At 42.9% G+C, this 22,748-nt stretch overlaps 1 protein-coding gene across 1 annotated transcript in view; it reads right to left on the reverse strand.

Moving 5' to 3' along the window:
* Positions 1–22,748, reverse strand: part of LOC143319598 (sodium/potassium/calcium exchanger 3-like) — a 46,499-nt gene that overhangs the window by 9,856 nt on the left and 13,895 nt on the right. The window contains exons 3-7 of the mRNA XM_076728695.1: positions 9,051–9,127; positions 3,078–3,152; positions 2,524–2,608; positions 1,697–1,800; positions 170–244 (exon numbers count right to left, since the gene is read on the reverse strand). Of these exons, the coding sequence (XP_076584810.1) occupies positions 170–244; positions 1,697–1,800; positions 2,524–2,608; positions 3,078–3,152; positions 9,051–9,127 (416 nt within the window). The remainder of the gene's footprint in view (positions 1–169; positions 245–1,696; positions 1,801–2,523; positions 2,609–3,077; positions 3,153–9,050; positions 9,128–22,748) is intronic.

Genomic DNA, 22,748 nt, shown 5'->3' on the forward strand with positions numbered 1-22,748 from the left:
CACCTATCTAGGCAGTTCTGCTGAGGCAGAAAGTGCAAATTGGGTATTGATGCCAAAGCTGCACTTTCAAATTGGCCTTATACTCTTTGTTGTAAGTATATCTACATATGTCTGCCATCACCACACGCGATCATGTGAACTGTGTATTTGCTGGTTGAAAAGCTCTTACCACAATGAGGGCCGTGATAGCAAATATGTAATAAATTGAATCCCGGAGAAGAGCCCAGTGAGAGAGTTTCACTGCCTGCAAGGAAAAAGAGAAAACACAGGTAAGCACACTCACAAGTATGCAGCTTCAGTTCATACACTCCTAGAGTATCACTTACTCATGCTGCAGTTTATGCAGGACTGAGATACAGAAACGCCTCTGACATCATTACCATACTAATGTAAACACAGGAGCTCTTTGAGTTGACCTCCTAAATTGCAATCACTGAAAAAGCCAACTGCGAGGTACCATCCTACGTAGGAAAGGTGCCCGTGTGTTATCGACTTTATATAATCAGATACAATGCAGGAGCCCACAGTGCAGTGACTAAGGCTGTAACACACTCCCACACAGCGCTCACACCGTATATATAGTAGATAAGTGAAGGGTCAAAAGGGTCAGAAGTCACATCTTGAGCGTGCCACTCCTAGCCGTGGAATCGTTTGCTGCTGTGAGGCAGATGGCAGAGTTGGAGCAGAACAAAGCTTTGAAATGTTTGCTTGTACTCTCTTTTGCTGAACAATAGTGCTTTGTGGAGGGATCCTGCTACGAACAGACAGCCAAAGGTAACAAACAGTTGTGAGGTGCAACGGCCGTACTTGAAGATGATTTCACTGCACCCCATCCCTCCAAGCCGTGTTCCACCGCCTGCCCTTCTCCCTCATTATCTCACTATGATTACGTAACGCACAATCTGGGATTGCATCACTGTTTGGAGTCCACTGCATATATTTTTCAGAGCAGAGAGCTTATCCTTGTACTCCGCTCATTTCCATGTCCCTGGCATGTCAGATAGCATCAGAGAGAGGCTGCACTATATTATGTTATCTCTGTATCTCATGCAACACACAGCACTGAGGATGCAAAGCAAAAAGTAGGAACAAACTCTCCACTGTATCCAGACTGATGGGATGTCGTGCATGTGTCTGGTTAAGCAGCACAGAGAAGAATAAAAAAGGAAGTGCCACACAAACAAAAACATATCGACATGGAAAGGTTCCGATGTGTGGTAGAACAAGAGCTTTCTGTTTTTAGACATTTTTCTTATACTTAGGTCTGTGGATGACTGCGGCGTGAAAAATTTCAATCTTGAGCTTTAGTTTTCATATGAGACAAGAAAGTAAGATAAGATAAATCTGACAATACTGACACTCGCGAAAATCGAAGCGGCAGAGAATACAGGAATTATCTTGGAGTAAAGATGTACAGATATCTGTGGCTCACACGTGGACCTGATGTCCTCTGTAGCTGTAGGTGCAGCTGTTTGGTGCAGTCGGCTCATGCACACAGAAATCAACAGTGTGTTTGTGTGTCCTGTGTTCTTTTGCACAAACATATGCACACATGCATGAGTACTTTCCCCACTTTGTGCTTGTGTGGCTGAATATGTAAAGCTGGCATTAAGGCTGTTGGTCATACTGTTTGAAAATGCCATCAGGTTAGCGGCAGGTTCGGCTGCAACAGTGTCACGTTGCTGTGTCACCGTACCTGACCGGCGAAGAAGCCACACACACCGATGATGCACAGGATGTTGAAGACAGCTGAACCCACAATGGTCCCTACACCCACATCACCTTTGGTGATGAACACCCCTGGGGAGAGAATAAACAAGCGCACACACAGCATCATGACTCCATAGAGAGCATAGATAATGTGATGTACACTACTTGACATTTCCAGTTGCAACTTAGCATCTGCAGTGCTGACAAACACATGTCACACAACTGTCAAAACATATGTAAATAACTCGGCCATACTGATCATGGATCTCTCTCTCTCTCACACACACACAAACAAACAGATGCACATGCAGAGAAAGACAAGAAGAAAATCTTTTTTAAGAGGCCCATAAAACCTGAATTTGCCTTCATTTTTCCATACAAATCAGGAGAAAGCTGAAACTCTCAATCCCAGCCGGTATGTATAATTAGATTTTTATTTAAAGAGTACAGTGACACAGTGTGACGGTCCCGCCTTTGAGCTGAATGTTCTTTGTATCGTTGATTCAGACAGACATGCCGAACACAACCACGATCAAAGAAAAAAAAAAAACAGGAAAAGAAAAAAAAAACATATGGCCTCTCTGGCAATTCTCTACTGCTGATGACATAAGGTGACTTTAATGTGACTCTAATATGATTCAGTATATTGAAAGCCTTGTTTATTTACCGCACGTGTCTTGGGATAAAAGCACTACTGTAAAGCATCCGTTAAAAGGCATGCATGCCTCCTCCCTCTTCCAGCTACAGCATGGCAGCATGCGTTTCAGTTAGAACAGAGGAAGTGAAGAGATGCAGTTGTGGTTGTGGTTATACCTATGACGGATGTGAAGAGCTCAGGGGCCGAGCTGCCGGCGGCCATGAAGGTGGCACCTGCTACGTCCTCGCTGAGATGAAGACGCTGTGAGAAAGCAAGAGACAAATAAAAAGTGTGTAATTCAACTGCAATGTGAAAATCCAGACCAGTCTAACACACAGCCTGACCCTTGACCCCGAGATCCACTCCAGCTTCCTTACAACAACACAGTACTGGTATTTTTCCACTCTGTCAAAACTTGACAGTGTGTCAGTCTGGAGGAGGAATAGTTGTTTTGTCCAATAAAATGATTTCTATTTTCTTTTCTACTCTCCTTGTTAGTGGGAAAAAGCAGTGCTTTGTCTTGTAAGATAAAGAAACACAACAGAAATACATTTAAATAATAATACTATACACAAAAGACCTAACTAGCTTTTCAAATACGTAGGTAACATTTATTCATTTCATGGGACACAACAAAAAAACCATTTGCTTCCTGAAATTACATTAATGCAACAAGATAATCAATGTCTTTCCTTTGGATTTGAGGACCTTTAATGCCTCACTTTCATACCTCACACAGTTTCTCCAGAGAGGGGACGAAATAGTCGTCACAGACGAGGGCCAGGGCACAGAACATGTAAATGGCCTGTAGAGAGAGAGAGTGATAAATATTACACAGATCAGTATTAATGTGTTGCTTGATGGGAAAAGTCCATGCTAAGATGTTCTCCAGCTGCATCACTATCTGCAATGACGTACAGCTAGCTGTGATTTAGCGACTGGTATTCCAGCTTATATTTCGAACATATCTCTGTATTTCCCCTGAGTGGTACAGTAAAGACCACCTCTCTGCTGTAAATGCTACATTAAATCTAGATCAAAATTTCCATGAAAAATGCAACAGTCAGTCGAGGAACTGAAGGCTTAAGATTCAGTGATCTGTAAATGTAATGCAGCACATTTAATGGATCAGACATAAAACATTCATGATTAATGTAACTCTGGGATCACACTTTGTACATTTTCAAGTAGGGAAGTTAGATTTCACTTTTCAAACATACCGGAATTAAAAAAGCCCAGGAGGGCAAGTTATTTATATGGCTTTTGCTTATTCTGCTGAAATAAACTGTCAAATGTATGAGACAGAAAAACTACATGACCTCTGACCTGGAATGACACTGTGGGCCGAAGTTACAGATACACATAACAAAATAATGTAATGTATGTTTGTTTATATACGTATATATAAGTGAACAGCAGGAGTCTCATGCAGCCTGTCTTGACATACAATGTTTTGTGTGACAGCCCATTTCCTTGAATTGCTACAATGGAGGTGGCAAGAGCAAAGTTAGCGTGACCCACATTTATAGGAAATATGTTAGGCTGAAATACAAAGAATTCTCTTTTAAGAAATCCTTAATACAGTTTAATTTATCATCTATCTCTTTCTATTTCAGTCTCCCTGCTTCAACATTCATTCATTCATTCATTCATTCATTCATTCATTCACACATTTGTTTTGTGATATCCAAAGCAAAGTCTGTAAATTTTGATTTGTAAATGTTGTCTTATTTAAAATAAATGATGAGGAATCAAACTCTACAATCTTAAATTACTTTTCCACACCAAAAAGTTGTTTCAAATTCTCACCACGACAAAATGAGATGTGTGCCATCTACAAAGAAGCTAAATGTTAATGCTTTGGAAACCTTGGAAACAAACATCGTATACATACAAAGCAACAACAGTGGGCCCAACGCTGACCCTTGGGGAACCCCATAAACAACCTTCACTAAAAATCCTTCCAAAAGTCCTCCATCAGTCAAGGACAGGATTCACTATGACTGTAAATAATCTACTGCATGAAATCCTTTTCATGTTATTTATTACTGGTGTATTTTTTTTTCCTGGTGTATAAACAGCCACAGCATGCAACCTTTCCTTGGTATCACATAATACGTAGAACACAGAGCACAGAGAAGCAGAGACAGGGTGGAGATGAAAGACAGATCGCGAAGATCAAGAGAGAAAATGTCAGGTAGTGATGACAGACTGACAGGGAATGTATGAACAAAGGAAAGGCCCGAATATTCTTACACTTATAAAAACGAAGCCTTACAAAGACCTGCTTACAGCGAGAATGGCAGGGAGACGGAATAATCCTTTTACATTTTACACATTTCACTTTGCACCAGGAGTTCATCTGTTTCCTGTTTTCCAAAAGCAGGTGAGAGTGAGCTGAATACCCAAGACATGAGATGCATGAGAGCTACACTGTGTGTGTGTGTGTGTGTGTGTGTGTGTGTGTGTGTGTGTGCGTGTGTGTGTGTGTGTGTGTGAAGAAGAAGAGTACCAGAAGCACGAGGCCATCAGTCACTGAGGGCAAGCAAAAAGTCAAAGGTCACATGTGATCCTGGTAACTGGGTTTAATGTTCAGCCAACAAGCCTCCTACAGCTGTGAATGAACGTGTGTGCACACTGAATGTATATCTGTGTGCATGTTTTGTGTTGCATGCAGACATGCAAGTCCTTAAATCTGGAGCTGTGTTTGTGTTTGTGAAAGCAAATGTTTTCTGAGAAGTGGAGATGCCAGCATTAATGAGCTGTGCAGAATTGGAGGGGGGTCTGCAGAACAGCTGTCAAGAGAACAGCAGTTGGAATTAAAATACTCTGACATTAAAATTCAGATATGAAGTTCTAACACAAAGTGTTTTCTGTCTTCAAGCTGAATCTAAGACCAGAAGCATACATGATCAATGACAACCTCTGACGGACAGAGGAATCACAGCAGCTTCAATTCAGGCTAATAGAGGAAGAGGAAAGCAGGATCTTACCCAGTGTTTAAATCAGCTTACCTGAATCAAGACTATATGCTGAGATCAGTGCAGCATGTTTTTGAATTTTAATTATTTTTGAACAGCATTTTCAGGTTATAAATGATTTCAGTTAAGGACTTTTAGCTGTTAGATTTTAATGTGTACAGTAGCAGGAAAATAATCAGGTAGTACTGTCTGACTGACAGTATCTTTACTGTCAACTCTTCCTGCTTTTCCTGCTGCAGGTAGAGAGAGGGCTGCCAGCACATTTGTACATTTACACTGCTATATGTACTCTGGCTGCTCAGTACCAAGCAGAGGTGGGGCCAAGTCGTCGTGTTGCAAGTTACAAGTAAGTCTCAAGTCCTGGCCATGAAGTTCAAAGTCAAGTCCCAATGAGATCTAAGCAAGGTCCAAGTCATAAAATTTGTCTTTCACGTCACTGGAACTATGTGTCCTTTACCAAATATAATGCAATTCAAATGTACTTTTTAACAGATTACAGTTTACAGAAATAAAGAATGCCTCTTAAATATTTCATTTGTTACTGTCAAATAAACTTTGGAACATTTCCATGGGATGCTGTTATTTGCATCCCAATGTGATCATCTGAGGCTCACAGTTTATCTGCTGTCAGCAAGATGGAGTTTTGTTTAATTGGCTTCATTGCAAAGAATCCAACAAACATTTTTACATTAGAGAGCATTTGTACACAAGGCAAAATATTTTGTGAGTTCTTGGCTATTAAGTCTCAAATTGTGACTGCCATTGTATTAATTGAATAAGACAGTTTGAGACCTTTGATGCTTCTATTTATTATTCTTTGTTATATCTACTTTTTTTTATTATTATTGTCAAGTGGGTTTTACTCTCCATCTTAATGCACTTTAATTTTTTTTCTACGTTCCTCGTCTTTTTTCATGTCAAGCACTTGGTGCGTGTGATTTCTTTGTTTCCACATAAGTTTCCATAGCCACACCTCACGTTGAGAAAAAGCACGTTGTTACAATTGTGGCGAGTGGTGATTGGACTGGTTCTGGTATGAAACTGTCCTGAGTGCTCCACAACGACTTCTTTCTGTATGAAGTTTGATCAACTACATCTGTCGGCTACCCCAGAGGATTACTGCTACCTGAAGATATGGAGTCATTGTATTTCTACAGTTGGTTTCGTTTTGTCACTGCTGAACTTTCCTACCATCTCCTGGACTTTAAGATGCATGGCGCCTTTTTCTCGCAATATTAATGAAAGTGTAAAATGATTTGTGTATCCACCCCAAGATTTGATTTGCTCCAAAATTTAACGGGTTCTTCCTTGTCTCATGCTACAGACTTCCAACAAGACTCATGAAAATTGAGACAGTAGTCTGTCCATGAATCCTGCTGACAATCAAACCAATAAACCGGACAGAAAACAGAACCTCTTTGGTGAAAGTGAAATCAGCGATAGAGGACATACGAGGAGAGACAGTCAGTGCTGTCATTTAGTTTGCTCCCTGGCTCACATCCTGCATGCAATGTTCCAAACCTGTTTGGGGTTCAGCGGAGCAGTGGATATATTGCATGTCACAGTTCAAATACACAGTAGGCAAGCTTTTTCCTCAGGACTGGCCCATTTTGCATCTAATTTTTCCAAAAGTGGAAAGGTGGAAAGGTACAGCAGCATTACAACTATGCAGTATCATTAGAATCCCTTATTATCTCTTCCTGAAATTCACAGAATTCTGTTCTCTACGCAAAGTACAGTAACACCTGCTATGAAATGACATAGAGTACATTATTCAGAAGGTCAGACATCAGAGGGAAATAGCTTGTTTTGATATCATCTATTTTTGCCTTTTTGTTTTTGTTAATAGAAAAGGTTACTTTTATTTGCCCTTCTGCAGCAGAAAAAGGCACCTCAGAGGGTGGGTGCACTGTAAGGAGGGACATTGCCTATAATGTCAGGCATGTACTGGCAAAGTGGTCCATCCAGTAGATCTTAGTGCTCTTTTTATGCACAGCGAAGTTCCCTGGAGACGCTGCTGTGCTGGCATGAGCTTCCATTACAGTCATCCCCCCGGAGACTATCGGCAACAGCACAACACAGCATGGGTCATCATGTACGAGAACATTCTGCCTGCCTTGTGCCAGTCATACAAGAGTGATGGCAGAGGGGCTCCATCATAGCCTTGACCTCACATATTGACCCCTGCTGGGCCATGCTGGAGAGGTCAGTGGGACTGGTGATGCATGTGCTGAACCAATGAGATACTGCCGGAGAGGAGAGGAGAGGAGAGGAGAGGAGAGGAGAGGAGAGGAGAACAGAGAGGAGAGGAGGGGAGGGGAGGAGAAGACAGGGATAAAGAGGAGAGAAGAGGAGGAGAAGAGAGGAATAAAGAGGAGAGGAGAGGAGGAGAAGAGAGGAATAAAGAGAGGAGAGGAGGAGAAGAAGAAGAGGGGAGAGGGATAAGGAGGAGAGGAGGAGAAGAGAGGAATAAAGAGAGGAGAGGAGGAGAAGAAGAGGGGAGAGGGATAAGGAGGAGAGGAAGAGAAGACAGGAATAAAGAGGAGAGAAGAGGAGGAGAAGATGACGATGAGGGAGGAATAAAGAGGAGAGGAGGGGGAGAGGAATAAAGAGGAGGAGAAGAGAGGAATAAAGAAGAGAGAAGAGGAGGAGAGAGGAATAAAGAGGAGAGGAGAGGACTCTACTGGGCCTGACATTGTGCTGCAGATCCAGACGCTGTCTTCTGCTCAGCCAGAGAGGATGAAATATCTGCCATTTGTTAAGCCTTGCTTTGGATGATAGCATGCCAGAAACAATGGTGTGACTTAATAAAAACTAAACGTGACAGGTAATGAGACAGACTGTGTCACTGTGTGATGTGTTTTGAATTCTGACTTTGGAGCTGTTCTGACATGCAGAAGAGGAACAGCATCAGTTTGGGCTGTAGACTCCAAGTTTTAAAATGAAAAATTCTGGCGGGTGGACTTAGAAAGAAGTGAGCTCAGCAGCCCGCTCCTCATCATAGCTTGAGGCTAGCTGCTCCCAGCAACATTATCTACTACTAGCATAACTCATCCAAGTCCCCAACCAAACTGTCAGCCGTCGACTTGCATTGCGGATTACGTATGGTAGGTGCAAAGTTTTTGACAAGGATGAAGAATGTGTGAAATTAAAAAAAGATAGTATCTCTAGTTCTGCTGCATGAATTTTGATCCCTTTCTGAAACTGTCCATCAGGAGTCTGACACTGTAATACGAGAGCAATGCTGAACTAGTGGAGTACTCCTCCAAAGAATATGGCTGTTTCTTTATAAAACCAACAACGTGTTAGTCCATCTCTCTATGCTCTCATATTTCTCTTTCCTTACTGTGGGCCTCAGCTCCAAGCAAACTGGTTCCTACTGAAGACACAACTAATTACATAGTTTAATTTTCACAAAGGCTCAGTAATCTCTTCAAACAGAAGGGCACAGTGGTTTTGAACAAACTTCAGCCAAACAGGCGTTAATTGTGCATTTGTTTGGGACTATTTTCAGTTGTGCATCAACACACATTTGATGCTTTAGCGAGTATTAATAGGGGATTGAGTCAAAATAAACAGTTGCCATGGTTATGATAATGAAGCAACGTGTCACTCATTGGAATAGTGTGGCTCATCGGTGTGTGTTTTGTACAGACTCACATAATCTCACGCGTCAACACACACACAAGAATGCAGAGTTGTGTCGGCTAAGGTAGACTTACACACAGGACATGCAGGGCCACAGCTCCTTCTGTTCTCTCTTTGTGTGTGAACAGGTCTGTAGGGAACTCGTGCAGAGCTGGAAGAGACAGACACATATGGTTACAACAGGTCATATACAGTATGTGAGTGTGTGAATATATATGAGTGTTTCTGCAGAACATGATGCATAGAACTTCATTCCAATGCTCAGCAGAGAGAGACAGAAACCCATTGAACTCATGTGTACTGACATGGAGCCTTGCCCAGAGAGCATCTTGCCCAAGTGTGTGACAGTCAAACTGTGCTCTGTGCATATGAGCATGCTTCCTCAGAGAGTGATGAGAGGAGAAGAAGGAAATGTAAAAAGTGTGCACTTTGAGGACAAAGCGAGGGCAGAGAGGAGAGAGAGCATTATAAAAATAGAGCGAGGGATTCGTATTTAGGGTAAGGCAAGTGGGATGGAGAGCAAAGGAGAGAGAAAGGGTGGTGGGAGTTTAACTGCAATTTGCAAACTCCACTTCTGTGCATGGGAATATCGAGTACAATCGAGCTCAGAGAGGGACTGTGTGTTAGCAAGACAGAGAGAGCAAGACTGAAAGAAAAGTGGAAAGTTGGCAGACGGAGAGAGTGTGAAGGAAAACAGAGAGAGGTGACAAAGAGGGAGTTTGGTTTTAAATGGTGGACTGAGTTATTTTACCCCCTCTCCATGGCTTCTCGACTTCCTCCCTGTCTCAGCCACACAGTCCCTTCTTGACTGCCAAGATCAATGACAGGTGCCTGGCTGCCGGAGAGAGTTGAGGAACCTTTGCCTCTCACCCCTCAAGCATCAAGTCGCCACTGTCATCATTTCCTCCCACACAAATCAGGAGCACATTCACAGGCCGGCCAGGCACCACGCAAACACTCGGGCTAATGCTACTGGCTGCTAACATGTGGTACAACAAATGGCAGAAGCAGAAATATTTTACTGATGTCTTGTCTTGGAGATATTGGTGAAGTAGCAACAGTTACAGAAATCTATAGTATTGAAGGGTACTAACAATGCAAGAATGACAAGAATATAATAGGTTTACAGACAGTGGAAGACTTAAAAAACACATCTGACTAGAGATGTTGATAATTAAGAGGAGTATGGACATACAGCATGCTACTACCTGCAGCATGTCACTTACCAACATGCTTGTGCGTGAATGTTGAATATTGTGTGAAAGTGAGTCAGGACTCTTTTGTAAAGGAGATTTAGATTTTAAGAGATCGTCTCACTTAAATAAGAGCACATAAATTAAAAGATACAGGTCATAGGGCATCTCTTTCAGACAACATGAGATGAACAGGAGATGGTTTCACTCTTTAAAAAAGGTAAGTACAGTTTTTGAGAAATTGCTACCAATAACACATTAAGCAGGAGTTTCAAGTGACGAAGGAAAGCACAGCGGTGCTTTGAGCTACATGCTAACATCAGCTTGCTAACAATGAAAATGGCAACATGCTGATGTTTTGCAGCCAGAGGTTAATCATGTTTGCCATTAGAGTTTACAATGTTAGCATATTATAGCACATTTACCAACTAGCACTAAACGTGTCATTATTTTTGCACATTTTGTTCCTAAAACGTAAGTGCTGGACAGTGAAGGTTTGACCTGATGATGGCGCTAGATGAAACGTCAAAGGAACACCAAAGTTAATACAATTCATCCTCCGGGGAAGGTGACTGTCTGCACCAAATTTCATGGCAATACATCCAATAGTTGTTATAGTGAGATACTTCTGTCTGGACTAACATGGCGGGCCAACGACCAACTGACCGACTGTCCAACATTACAACCCTGAGAGCTGTACCCACTACCATGGCTAGAAACTTCCAGTAACTTGACAACATTGCTGGATGTTTTCAGGCACATGACCAAGGAACATGATTAAGAGTTTTTTAAATCTTTATAACGCTGCATTTGCCTGGATTGGAGAGCTACTGCTAACGACAGCAGGTTTTTCTATTTGATACCTTGCCTACACTTGATAGTATAAGAGTAATGAGAGACACAGGGACACAGAGGAAACATGAGGACAGAGAGGGGACGATGACGTGAGACAAAGGTTTGAATGGGGAACATCTGGGTTATGTGGAATGCATCTTACAGAGTGTGGGACGCACTTCACTCAAGAGGCAGGTAGGCTAACCATAAGTGGGCGAAAGAATGAATGAACAAACCAAGTGAGTTAGGAGTAGTTGAGTGGTTTATCATTCCACCTACACGTAGTCTTATTTCAGTCTCAACTCCTTTACAACATGTTGCAGAGAGAAAATGAGAGCAGAGAAAATAGTTCACCACTTTCCCACTGTTTTCTCCCACTCACCCCCCATTCTTTACTCTGTTGACCTATTTGCATCTACAGTATCTCGCTGTGTTTGAGTGGCTACAGCGGTCTTCCTCTGCAATATGTTTCACTGCTATAACTCCTTAAGCCTAACACAATGCAGAGCAGGCTGTAAAAAGCCACAGAAGGTACAAAGCAGCAGAGCAGACGGCCATCTCACTGCGACAGCTGGATGTGTTTAATATTTACTGTTACAAGCCGGTGTTAGCTAGCTCAAACTCGAGCCAGCCAAAATGCCAGGCTAGTGTGTGAAGGGAAAAACAAGCAGCTCTCATGGCAGGAATTAGGGCTTAATGTAGATGGGGAAAAACACAATACTCTGTCTACAGCAGAAATGCCACAACAAAAATCACCAGAAACAGCGATACATGATAAGACTGAAAATAAAAGCAGCAGAATGCTGAAGCTGATGGTCTCCTGAAGTCTTCAAAGGCCCTGCAGATAAAAAGCCCTACTGCTTATTACTGTTCCAAGAAGCATGAAGCCCAATTTCCCATGAGAGGTAGTGAGTACATGTGCGGATGTGATGTCGAACCACACACTCCCACAAGAAGCCCACTGAACCTTCATGTAAACAAGGTGTTTTATTCACATCAGCACTCAAAGGTTCGACTTCACAGCACCCAGCTCTTTGTAAATATGAGTCAGGAACACATGCTCACCATGTCACACTGGGATGTATGCTGAAATCATACAGAATCATACATGGAAAGGATAAGTCTGCTTTACTACTTGGGTCTTCTGTTTTGGCCATATGACCAAAGCAGCCGACTGTTCTCTAAACCCCTCCCCTTTGGATTTCACAACATGCTGAACTGGTGAGCATAGCATCCGGTGAGGACGCGGATTGTTTGTCTGGGACCAGTGAGCTTTAGCCTCAGTCTAGAGTCCAATACATAAATGTAGACATCAAGTGCATATTTAAAACTCCTTTTACAAGATTCTTGTTTTACAACCAGTCAGCTGGATTCAGTGTTTTCAACCAACAAAATGAGGCTAATTTTGGTCTTATAAAATCTACCAGGGACAGTTGTTATCATGGCAAAATCAATGGTTGTCTTCCTTTGTCTTCTTCTGTCTGAAAACGAGAACCCATTGTTTGAAAAATTACTACACATTTCTAGTGGTACATCTGTCACATTATCCTTTTTATCCTTATCCAAATTGCATTTGTACCATGCAAGGACGACAGATGTAGCAACAGTAATCAACAGGTTGAGGCATAATGAATGATCAGTTGCTGAGAAGATGGTGTTAAATGGTCATATTTTGAGTAAAAAGGTAACATTAAAACCTCACACAAAGCTGACAAAACACAGTGAGGGCTGTATGACAGACTGTGTGCAAGAACCAGAGAAGCAGCAGAAATGCAGACTGATGTGTGGTCTCATGACAATTTTAATAACCAGAACAACTACAGTCAACCTGAAATTGAAACCTTACATCAACTCAGGTAGAAGTGGACAGTCAGAGAGGAATGGTGAATGGTGCTCTACATGAGCAGGTGAGGCAAAGTGATCAGCAGCTGAGTGCTGTTGAGTGGACGTGCTGATGGAGACGAGAGGATGCTGTGCCGGGGGAGGTACAGGCAGCAGATGCACTCATCGTCATTGCCTCGTCTGGTTTACGCCAACAAGGACGCACAGACACACACCGAGCACCTGCCTCACTATCGCACGCTACACCCGGCTTAAGTCCATGTGTCAGGGGTAAGTCATTCAGTTCACAGAGTCTCTAACTCCGATGAATCCGTTATACATGTATGCAGGTTTTTATAGAGATTTCTAGTTTTGGAGTGTGAAGATTCTCTCAATTAACCGAACTTAGACTGTACCAATCCTAGTGTGTCAACACACTCACATAACCACCACCACTTCTTTATACCTTCATCATCATGTACAGGCAGTTGATTGAGCACACTTTTTTTGTCACTTTACCCTTACACACCAAGTGACTGTTGAGAGCTGCCCATTAATGGTGTACTGCTGCTCGCTGAGCAGCTACACCGTCCTGGTGGAGGGTTTTCTTGCCAGTCTGGTAACATAAAATGGCAGTGGTCAAAGAAAGCTTTAGAGGTGGCACATTTGCTTATAAAGGGAATACAAAGATGCAAGTGGATGCAAAAAGGCATACATTTGCTCTTGTTAAGGTTGTTTGCACAAGGTGATTATATTTCAACTTGCACAAAAAACCCAAGGCTCTATGATTCCAGTTCATAAACATATGGAGATAAGAAGCCGCGTCTGGAAGAAAGAGATGAATGTTTTTGTAAAGCGACGCGATGACGCACAGAGCCATCACAGTAAGTCCAATATCTTACAGCAACACACTCATTCACACAAGGGCATATGATCATCAACATATTACAATCCAAAAGCACAAAAGGTTCCTTTCAACTATACCTCACAGGTAACATCTTATGCAACAGCTGTGACTCACCCTATTCAAACACATATACATACAAGACGGCCAAGCAAAGGGAGGGTGCTCACATGCAAGATGCACATATATATACATCTATATATACATATATATATATACATCTATATATACATACACACACACACACACACACACACACATATATATATATATATATACACACACACACACACACACACACACATATATACATTGATTCACAATGCCAGTTTCGGGGTTTGGGTAATCTGTCAGTTAATTAACAAATCTGTCTATGGAGCAGATACAATCGAATCACTAGCATGCTCAAACGTTCACACTCACGAGTCCACTTTGATCTGTTTCATCAATATCAGCACTCCTGCCTGGGTGCCTGTAAATTGCGCTTGACTGTATCCGTCAGAACACAAACTCCATGGCAACAGAGTGAGTGTCTCCTTGAGGCAGAGTGTGTTTAAGTGGCAGAAGGGAGAGGTGGGCAAAAATAATAGACTGCTAGTCTTAACCTGAGGGGAGTCACTCCTCTGCTGCAGCCGCTGCTCCGCGGTACGCTTGCCATTAGTGATGACGTTTGATGTACTACATGCAGAGCGCGGGCCGAGATGCAGTGCATTATGCATGATGTTTGGGGACTGGGAAAAAAATACATGTGCCATGGTGTATGATGTGAACGGCGTCGGTGTGCTACGGTAGCGGACGGATCAGAGGAGGAGGGATGGAAGGAAGGAGGGCTGAGGGGCAAACCTTCAGTGTGAAAGATGTTAGCTGAACTTGACAGCTCAACCAATAATATTTCTTTAACGCTCATGCTGAGGAAGCACAATGTGGGGAAAGTGATTGGACTGAGTGCACGCGAGGGAAGACAGAGAGGAAGAAAGAAAAAGGGATGCAGTTGGCCTGGTAATTAGCGCAGTTGTAACTGAGGTCAATGGGATGAACCCTTAACAGCTGCTGATGGTGCTCCGGCCCCAACCACCCCTGCTGGCTGTAGTACACGCACTCACGCACGCACGCACACACACACACACACACACACACAACCACACAGATGAAAGGACACAAACCCTTGTGGAAAGGCACGCACGCACGCACGCACGCACGCACGCACGCACGCACGCACGCACGCACGCACGCACGCACGCACGCACGCACACACAGAAACATACAGCGGGCCAGTGAGATTTCCATTGTTTCCCTTTCTGCAATCATCTCTTTCTCTCCGTTCTTCTTCACTGCGTACAATCAGGAGCAGTCAATGGATCAATCAGCAATCAGGCTTCAGCTTGCTGGGGGACACATTCTGCCTTGGACTGCTTCATTCTCCTGCTGGAGCTGACTGCCTTGACTGCCTGCCCGCTCGCCCGCCCGCTTGCACAATCCCATGCCAGTCTAATTTACCAGGCAATTTGGAAGGAGCCACTGTGAGCCACGGAGGGGCTCTGAATCGAGATGGGGCATGACTTCTGTTTGGTTAGCCCTCCTCGTGCCGGAGCTCTGCGCCACCTTTGCTTTTCCTTTTGCTCCACTGAACATGTTCAGATGCACAAGCCTGTCACGCTAGCTGCTGTGTTGTCACATTTCTGCCAAAATGTCTTCCTATCTTCATCTTCTTCAGATTCATATTTGCTTTTTCTGGCTTCCTTCCACATACTTTCTCCTAGCATTACACACTGCTAGACTGAACTCGACTGTGTGGACTATCTTTGATCACATCTCACTACTTCATTTGATTCTTCTCACTAACAAGAGAATTGTGTCATGTTACCTGCAGTTTTATTACATTTTATATTATTTTATTTTATTCATATTTTATTGTCATGGTCAGCAGATAGAATGGGTGAGATTTAGGGCTTTAACAAACACTGATAACATAACACTGCTTTTCAGCATGAATTAAGGCAAACTGGATGTTGTGTTCAAAGAAAGTGTCCCAGTCATTCCAATGTTACTTGCTCACAGTCACACACACTGGTTTCAGATTTTTTTTTTTTTTTTTGGCCTTTTCTTGCTTGGTTTTGCAACCTCTGACGTTTTCTACGATCTTGAATCACAGGCGCACAGAACACTTTTCAGTGCACAACTGTGAACATAGCGAAGCCAATGACAATGATGTTGAACTTAATCATCACACTTGGATGAGGAGCGTCATACCAATCAATCACTCCTGTGGGTGTGATCTCACCCTCTGCACAAATACTGCATGTATGCTCCTCACCCTCTTTCTCCTGCGTGGGAAGGCAGAAGACAGAGTGATCAATGATCCCAGCTTCACTTTCATTCATAAAAATGTGTTTACATATGTGAACTTTCATTGATGGAGGAGACTTTTTCCAATGTAACATATGTATGTACGACACATATACAAGATGGCAAGCTGTCAAATCAATCGGAAATGTTTTCGATTCATTTGCTGTCGACTGGCTGGTTGATTCAGCACTACTGAGGTTACAGATCATCGTGTCATCACATCAAGTAACACACCGTGTGTGTGGGCAAGTGTGTGGGTTTATTTATGGAGCAGGAAACAGAGAGGAGAGAAGTGGGAGGACTGTACACATGCATATGGTGGTGTTACATTTGTTCGTGGAGCTCTCCCTCACTCACGTACTGTACAAATCCCAGTGGATAACCACTCTCGTCATCTTTACCTAATACTCCCTCCATTTTTCCCATTTATTTATAGCTATTCCATAGATGGGGGTGAAAATGTGGAGCAGAGCTTGGGAGTCTTCAGGGATTTCCTGCAATTTCAGCTGTTTAAATATAAAATATAGAGGCAGGAAGCCCCCTGCCCCAGCTATGTTCTCCCTTCACCACTTTCTACCTAATGCTTCTGCTTTGCCATGAGGAACATGAAGGCTAAAACCACTGGCTGCTGCATATTTTAGTTGTACATCAGACATAATCACAAGTAATATCTGGATGCTCACTTCACATCCCGGCTAATGAGAGCAAACTACAAGGCAGGCCCTCTCACTCACTGCAACGAAGCTGTCAAAACAAGTGAACAGCAAAGAAAGCATCAGTGTGTGATCCCACTCTTACAGGTCACACAGGTAACCAGCTACATGGATGTTAATGGTTTCATTAGGGGGCAAAATGAGCTGGTAAGTTCATGCATCACAGTGCATTATTCAGAGTGTTGTAAGTGGCTTCCCCTGCCAGCTGAAACTGCTAATGCGAGCTGCCACTGTTAATGTTTCTTTGCTGTTCATCCTACAGGTAATTTAACATTGGCACCGCATTGTGAACATAGTGGAGGAGCATCAGGAGGAAGGACAGTGAGTTTAACTCTACACAGTATCAATAAGCAACGATGATGCTCCCCAAAAACTTCTCCTCCCACCCTCCTCACCCTCTCTCTTAGGTGATGATGTCACCTCTCCCAAGTAAGAGCCTGGGAGTCTTACGTAACACAGGGCAAGGCTCCGTATGCTCTGAAAGGGGGGTTGGGGAGAGGGCACTTAGGGATGTGTGTGTGTGTGTGTGTGTGTGTGTGTGTGTGTGTGTGCGTGCGCGCATGCATGTGTGTAGGAGAGCGAGAGCGAAAGTCACACAGTGAGGGAATGCAAGTGTGTGTGTGTGTGTGTGTGTGTGCATGCGTGCAAAATTCTGCCCCGCTCCCTTCTCAGTGATGATATAATACTTTCAGGCCGTTGTCATGGAAACGAACAGGCACCACTGGCTGGATTTGGCATTGGGGGGTAAGATGACGAGGGGAGGGGGTTGTCTAGCTGCATTTGGAGATTTGGATGGCATGCTCTTATTTGGATTGCGCTGTATGTGTGTGTGTGTGTGTGTGTGTGTGTATCAGAGAGATAGTGTGTGTGTGTGTGTGTGTGTGTGTGTGTGTGTGTGTGTGTGTGTGCGCGCGCTCGCAGTTGCTGTTTTGCTGTTCTGATGACTAAGCATATTATATTACAGTTTGGTACAGGCCAGACCCGACCTCTAGAGTAAAGGCTCAAGAGAGGATTTCACTGTGCTTGTGTGTGTGTGTGTGTGTGTGTGTGTGAGATAGATAAATAAACAGACAGAAAAAGAGAGTGAGAGACAACGGACAACAAAAACACTATGATCTATGTAACATTCACAACCATTTGATAGAACACTACTGCCATTCAGCTGGGTCTATAGGTGAGACAGGTAGGCTCCATCAGTCCAACACAAATGAGTTCACAGATCACACAGGCACTGGGGACCTGGGTAGCTGCTATCAATTTTCCTGATGTTTTCCTGAGTAAAAAGCCATCACCTTAAAGGATTATCCCAGTTCATTACATCTTAGTGTTTTGCTGTTGTTTCCATAGACTATAATGACACTGTCCTCACCAAGTTCACTTTGAAGATCTGCAGAGAGTCTGACAGCAAAAACCATGAGAGCTCTCCCATGATCATATCAGAAAGATGTTTAACCAGATTATTTAAACCACTTTATTTGGAGGTAAACCCAAAAGTGAGCATGTGCAAAATGCCAGCAATAATCCCTCATTACTCAAGAAAACCGTGTGCAAATACAACTGCAGTAGATCAGGAAGTCACTGTTTGCTGTGATGGATGGATTCCCAGGCATGGAGTGTAGTTCAGGCATAGCTCTGAAGTTGTGCTTGCATGAGCTGGTTACCATCAGCTTTATAATTCATGCTGACCAGTAATACCCAATCAAATTCCTGAGGTGTACAGTGCAGCCATTATAAGCTGACACACCATTCTTGTGATGATACGCTAACAGCAATGCTGTTGCAGCTGCCTTTACACCTTGTATCTACAGGTACTCAGTATTAAAGCATCAAGACTGGGGCCAAAAAAGTTGACTGGGGACATCCCCAGGTCATGTATGTATTTTTCAGTCCTTCTGCAGAATCCTCCTTGCTGCTTAGATTTTTTGAGAGCTCCCTTAAAGAGCTCCCTTTAAGTCGGTGAGTTCAATGCTGTTATTACCAATGGAAATGATGGCCAAAGCTACAAAAATACAGCCAGGCTGCTACGATCAGAATAGAATTATCTTTGAAGTCCTGCGGGCCTGCCTTGTTGTCATAATGAATTATTCACTGTTATCAGACTGTCATACAAATGCTCCAGATGCCACGATAAGTTGATAGAATTAAACGAGGGGACAGTTTTCTACAGTTAAATGCCACAGTGGAATTCCATTAGCAGATCTGTGAGTGCCGCCGTGGTGATGGAGAATAGTTAAATATGCCATTAATGAATTCCCTGCTCACTCGCTCCACACAGCGGTGTGAGGCACTATGGATTTGCAATACATCTCCCTCTGCTCTCGCTCGTCAAACTACCATCAACTGGAAGCTATCCAGCCCATTATGAATGCAATGATTCTGCATCTCACACGTCTGGCTAATTATGCACAGTGGGAAATGTTTTTTTCCTCTGTGTGTGTGTGTGTGTGTGTGTGTGTGTGTGTGTGTGTGTGTGTGTGTGTGTGTGTATTTGTGCAGTCACTGCATGCTTCCCCTCTGTTAAAACCAACACTGAAAATATCTGCTGAACGAACTTCTCTTCTAGTGTCCAGCTGTAATTAGATGGTGGTGAATTTTTGTTTGGTGGTGAAGTGGAGGACTGAAAGATGGACAGAGTTGGCCTAAGATATCTGGACTTAAAAGGAGGAAGGGTCTTTTGGGGAATAGTCAGTGGGGTAAACTGAATACCGTCTGATCAATTTGATCTTTTTACATCTGTTTTGCTATTTAACTAACTGTTCTTTGAAGTAGGTGTCTGCCTGGACACATTTAATCACCATCTAAACTCAAATCTCTAGATAGTGGAGGAAAAAATATGCCACAGCTGGCATGTACACTTATTTTGCATCTAGTCAAAGGGAATAAGTTCACTGAAGCGCAGCGCAATTGCCCTGAAAAAAAAAAAAAAAAAAAAAAAACCTCACTTCCCTCCTGATTTAGAAAACAGAATAATATTGGCTTTCCTAAAGCTGCGAGACGAACAGCCGCTCAGCTGTAGGGCAAACAAACTCGCCTATGAAAATCCAGCACATTTTGTAGCTCTAAAATCCATTCAGCTCCGAACTCTAAAACAAGAGACCTCGAACCTGTCTGCAAGGAGAGTGTTTGTGATCAGCTGTTAATCTCTCACACATCGAACTGCTCCTTCAATCTTTGCACCTTCTATTGTAAAGAAAGAGAGACGCAAACATGGTGAAAAAGTGTTGTGGGCACTGTTCGCTGGATGAAAACGATAAATATTACAGTACCTAAAAATAGCTGCTCAACTTCAGCCCCTACACCATATTGCTCGGAGCAGAGCATTCTGGGAGTTTGACCTGACAGGGGTTGGGAGTTGGGAGCAAAGAGATGAGTTTTCACGTGAAGCTTAACATTGACACAGTCTCGAGGGTTTCACTCTCGCCAATATCACAAGGAGTCACGGCTGCCCCTCCGGAGTGCAGCCGACATGTGAAGCTGTCGATGCTTTAATGGCGCTGGGACAACAAAGAGCAAACAGCAAGAACAATAACAAAAACAACCAGAGGGATGGAAAAAAAAAAAAGGTGATTAAAGTTGCATTTCCCACCCTCGGGGATCTGAACAAGCTCATCCCCGTGTACATCTCGTGCATATCCTCAGCGCACGTGGAGGGCTGGGGGCCTGTTCTGCACATGCTCAGTGGGCGATGATGATGCGGGCTGACACATCGCATGTCGTGAGCGTAGTTACCGTGCTGAGTAATGTGACATTTAAGGACTCTCGCTTTTTTTTTTTTCCCTCCCTTGCACAGTTTGGAGCACGTACACACTCTTCCCCAACAAACATCCATGCGTACACATGCACTGATGGGCTCACGTGCACGCATACACATGTATCATGAGTGCAGCTCCCTTCAGCTGAGAAGACAGAGCTTCATCATGGTGTGATACATCACTCACTAGTTCATGACTCTGTGTTGATTCTATTACAATTATCCTGTTTTCCTCTTTATAGTCCCAGATTTGTGGAAGGGGACTGTGATTGTCACACTGCTACGACAGAAACCCCATAATTTTACATTTTACACATTCAGAATAGAATCATTATTTATGAGTGCACAGCTGCAGTTAGATGGATCGTGAGTGAATAGCAGAAATTTCACTGTTGGATAACTCTATTTTTTATAACTTCAGTCTTATTTTTGCCATCATTCTGACAGCAAAAGTGAGGAAGAACAGCATTTTTTGTAAGAAATAAATAAATAACCTCCAATTAGCAGCGATGGCGTGACTATCTTGTGACAATGATCTGTACAACAAAAGCTGGCGGTGCTACGTTGTTGTGCTGGAGCTTGAAATGCTGGTTATTTGCGAGCAGCGTTTACTTGTTTGAACAGCACACCACCAGCTATTATTTCAGCACCATCCATCATTTGAGAAGGTATGATAAATTTCACTGTTGCTGCCCTGAAAATACACGCCACATGTAGCCTAATAAAACAGAGCTGCCATAAATCCTGCATTCATAAATGCATATGGGTTATGTTTCCATTTTGTTGGAGCTGTTTTAGAGAAGTGCTGATCCAACTGTATAGTCATTTTGGAGGCTGTTTGTGGAGCGTTTTAATCGTGTTGCATTATAATGAGAGGTGTTCCTCACGTTTATTAACTGATACATGACTCTGAAATGCAAGATACATTATCAGTAGCCTGTATTTTCAAGTGGATTGTGTTAGCTAGCTGCTCAGTGGCCTCCTGTGCAAGGTTATGGTAGTTATGGACAGCTCCCAGGCGTGATTATGGTATGCACTCAGCTGGATGTTGCTCAAAAAGAAAGCTCGTTTGACTGTAACTGAATAAATACAGTGGAAAAAAAGACAGATATAGCCATAAATGGGGTTTGAACACATGGGGAAAAAGATTCAGGTAATCTCTTTCTAAAAGACACTAATGAGTAATTCAGATAATCACATCTAACACATCTGATCTCTCCACTTGATAAAGGTGGTCGTGTCTTCAATGGCAGGTGTCACATCAGAAAGGCTCTGCTCGCTGGTCATGTTAGAAAAGCTGTCGAGGCTGACCACATCCAGCGTCACACTGCATGCCACATCCACCAGCACGTCAGCCAGGTCAATTAATGTGACAAAACTCACAAGGCTAAGTTTGGGCATAACCCTGGCCTTTCAATGTAATGCCGGTGACTCATTTTTAAACAGTGTACATCACCATGGTAACACAGGCTGCACAGCTTCCTCTGGAGCAGGTTAAGTTCACTCTATTGAATGCACATATACAGCTCAACTCCTCATGATTCGTCTCTGTGGAAAAATGGCACCGCTGCTGCATTCAGATCAGATGAATGAGAAAATGCATCTAAAAAAAACTTCAAGAAGAACTACAGCACTATAACTGATAGTATGCATGAAGGCCAGCAGTGATTTATTATAGAAGAGATACATGTTTGTAGCATTTCCAGGGCACTTGCCCACTCTATACTATAAAATACTGCTTCCAAGAAACAGCAGATACCTTACAGAACATTATTTGAATATCAATAATGAATGAATTTTAGTCTGCACTGACATTTTTCATGTGAGTGACGGATGCAATAGAATGTACCCACGTTCTCATTACCTCAGCATGGGGCCGGCTTAGTGAATAGAAAATCTCTTCACATCTGCAGTGTGGTGACACAGTACTGAATCAAAGGTTTGAACACCGTGCCTTAATGGCCGGTGCTGATAAGACTATTAACTTACATATTTACACTGTCTGCACTGCTCTCCTTCAATGCTCTGCAGCCTCTCAGCAACTATTTTTTGTTGTTTTAAGCAGTTTGTATTCATCTGCTTTAATTGCTTGTTTATTTTTTGGGAGATCACAAATCTTCCGGGCAATAAATTTTCATTTCCACTCCTTTATTATCTAAAAAGTGTGGTGATCGTGGTCATTGCTTTATTGCTATAATTGTTATGCGTCT

The sequence above is a fragment of the Chaetodon auriga genome, chromosome 4 (assembly GCF_051107435.1).
Source record: "Chaetodon auriga isolate fChaAug3 chromosome 4, fChaAug3.hap1, whole genome shotgun sequence".
In the NCBI taxonomy this organism is placed as follows: domain Eukaryota; kingdom Metazoa; phylum Chordata; class Actinopteri; order Chaetodontiformes; family Chaetodontidae; genus Chaetodon; species Chaetodon auriga.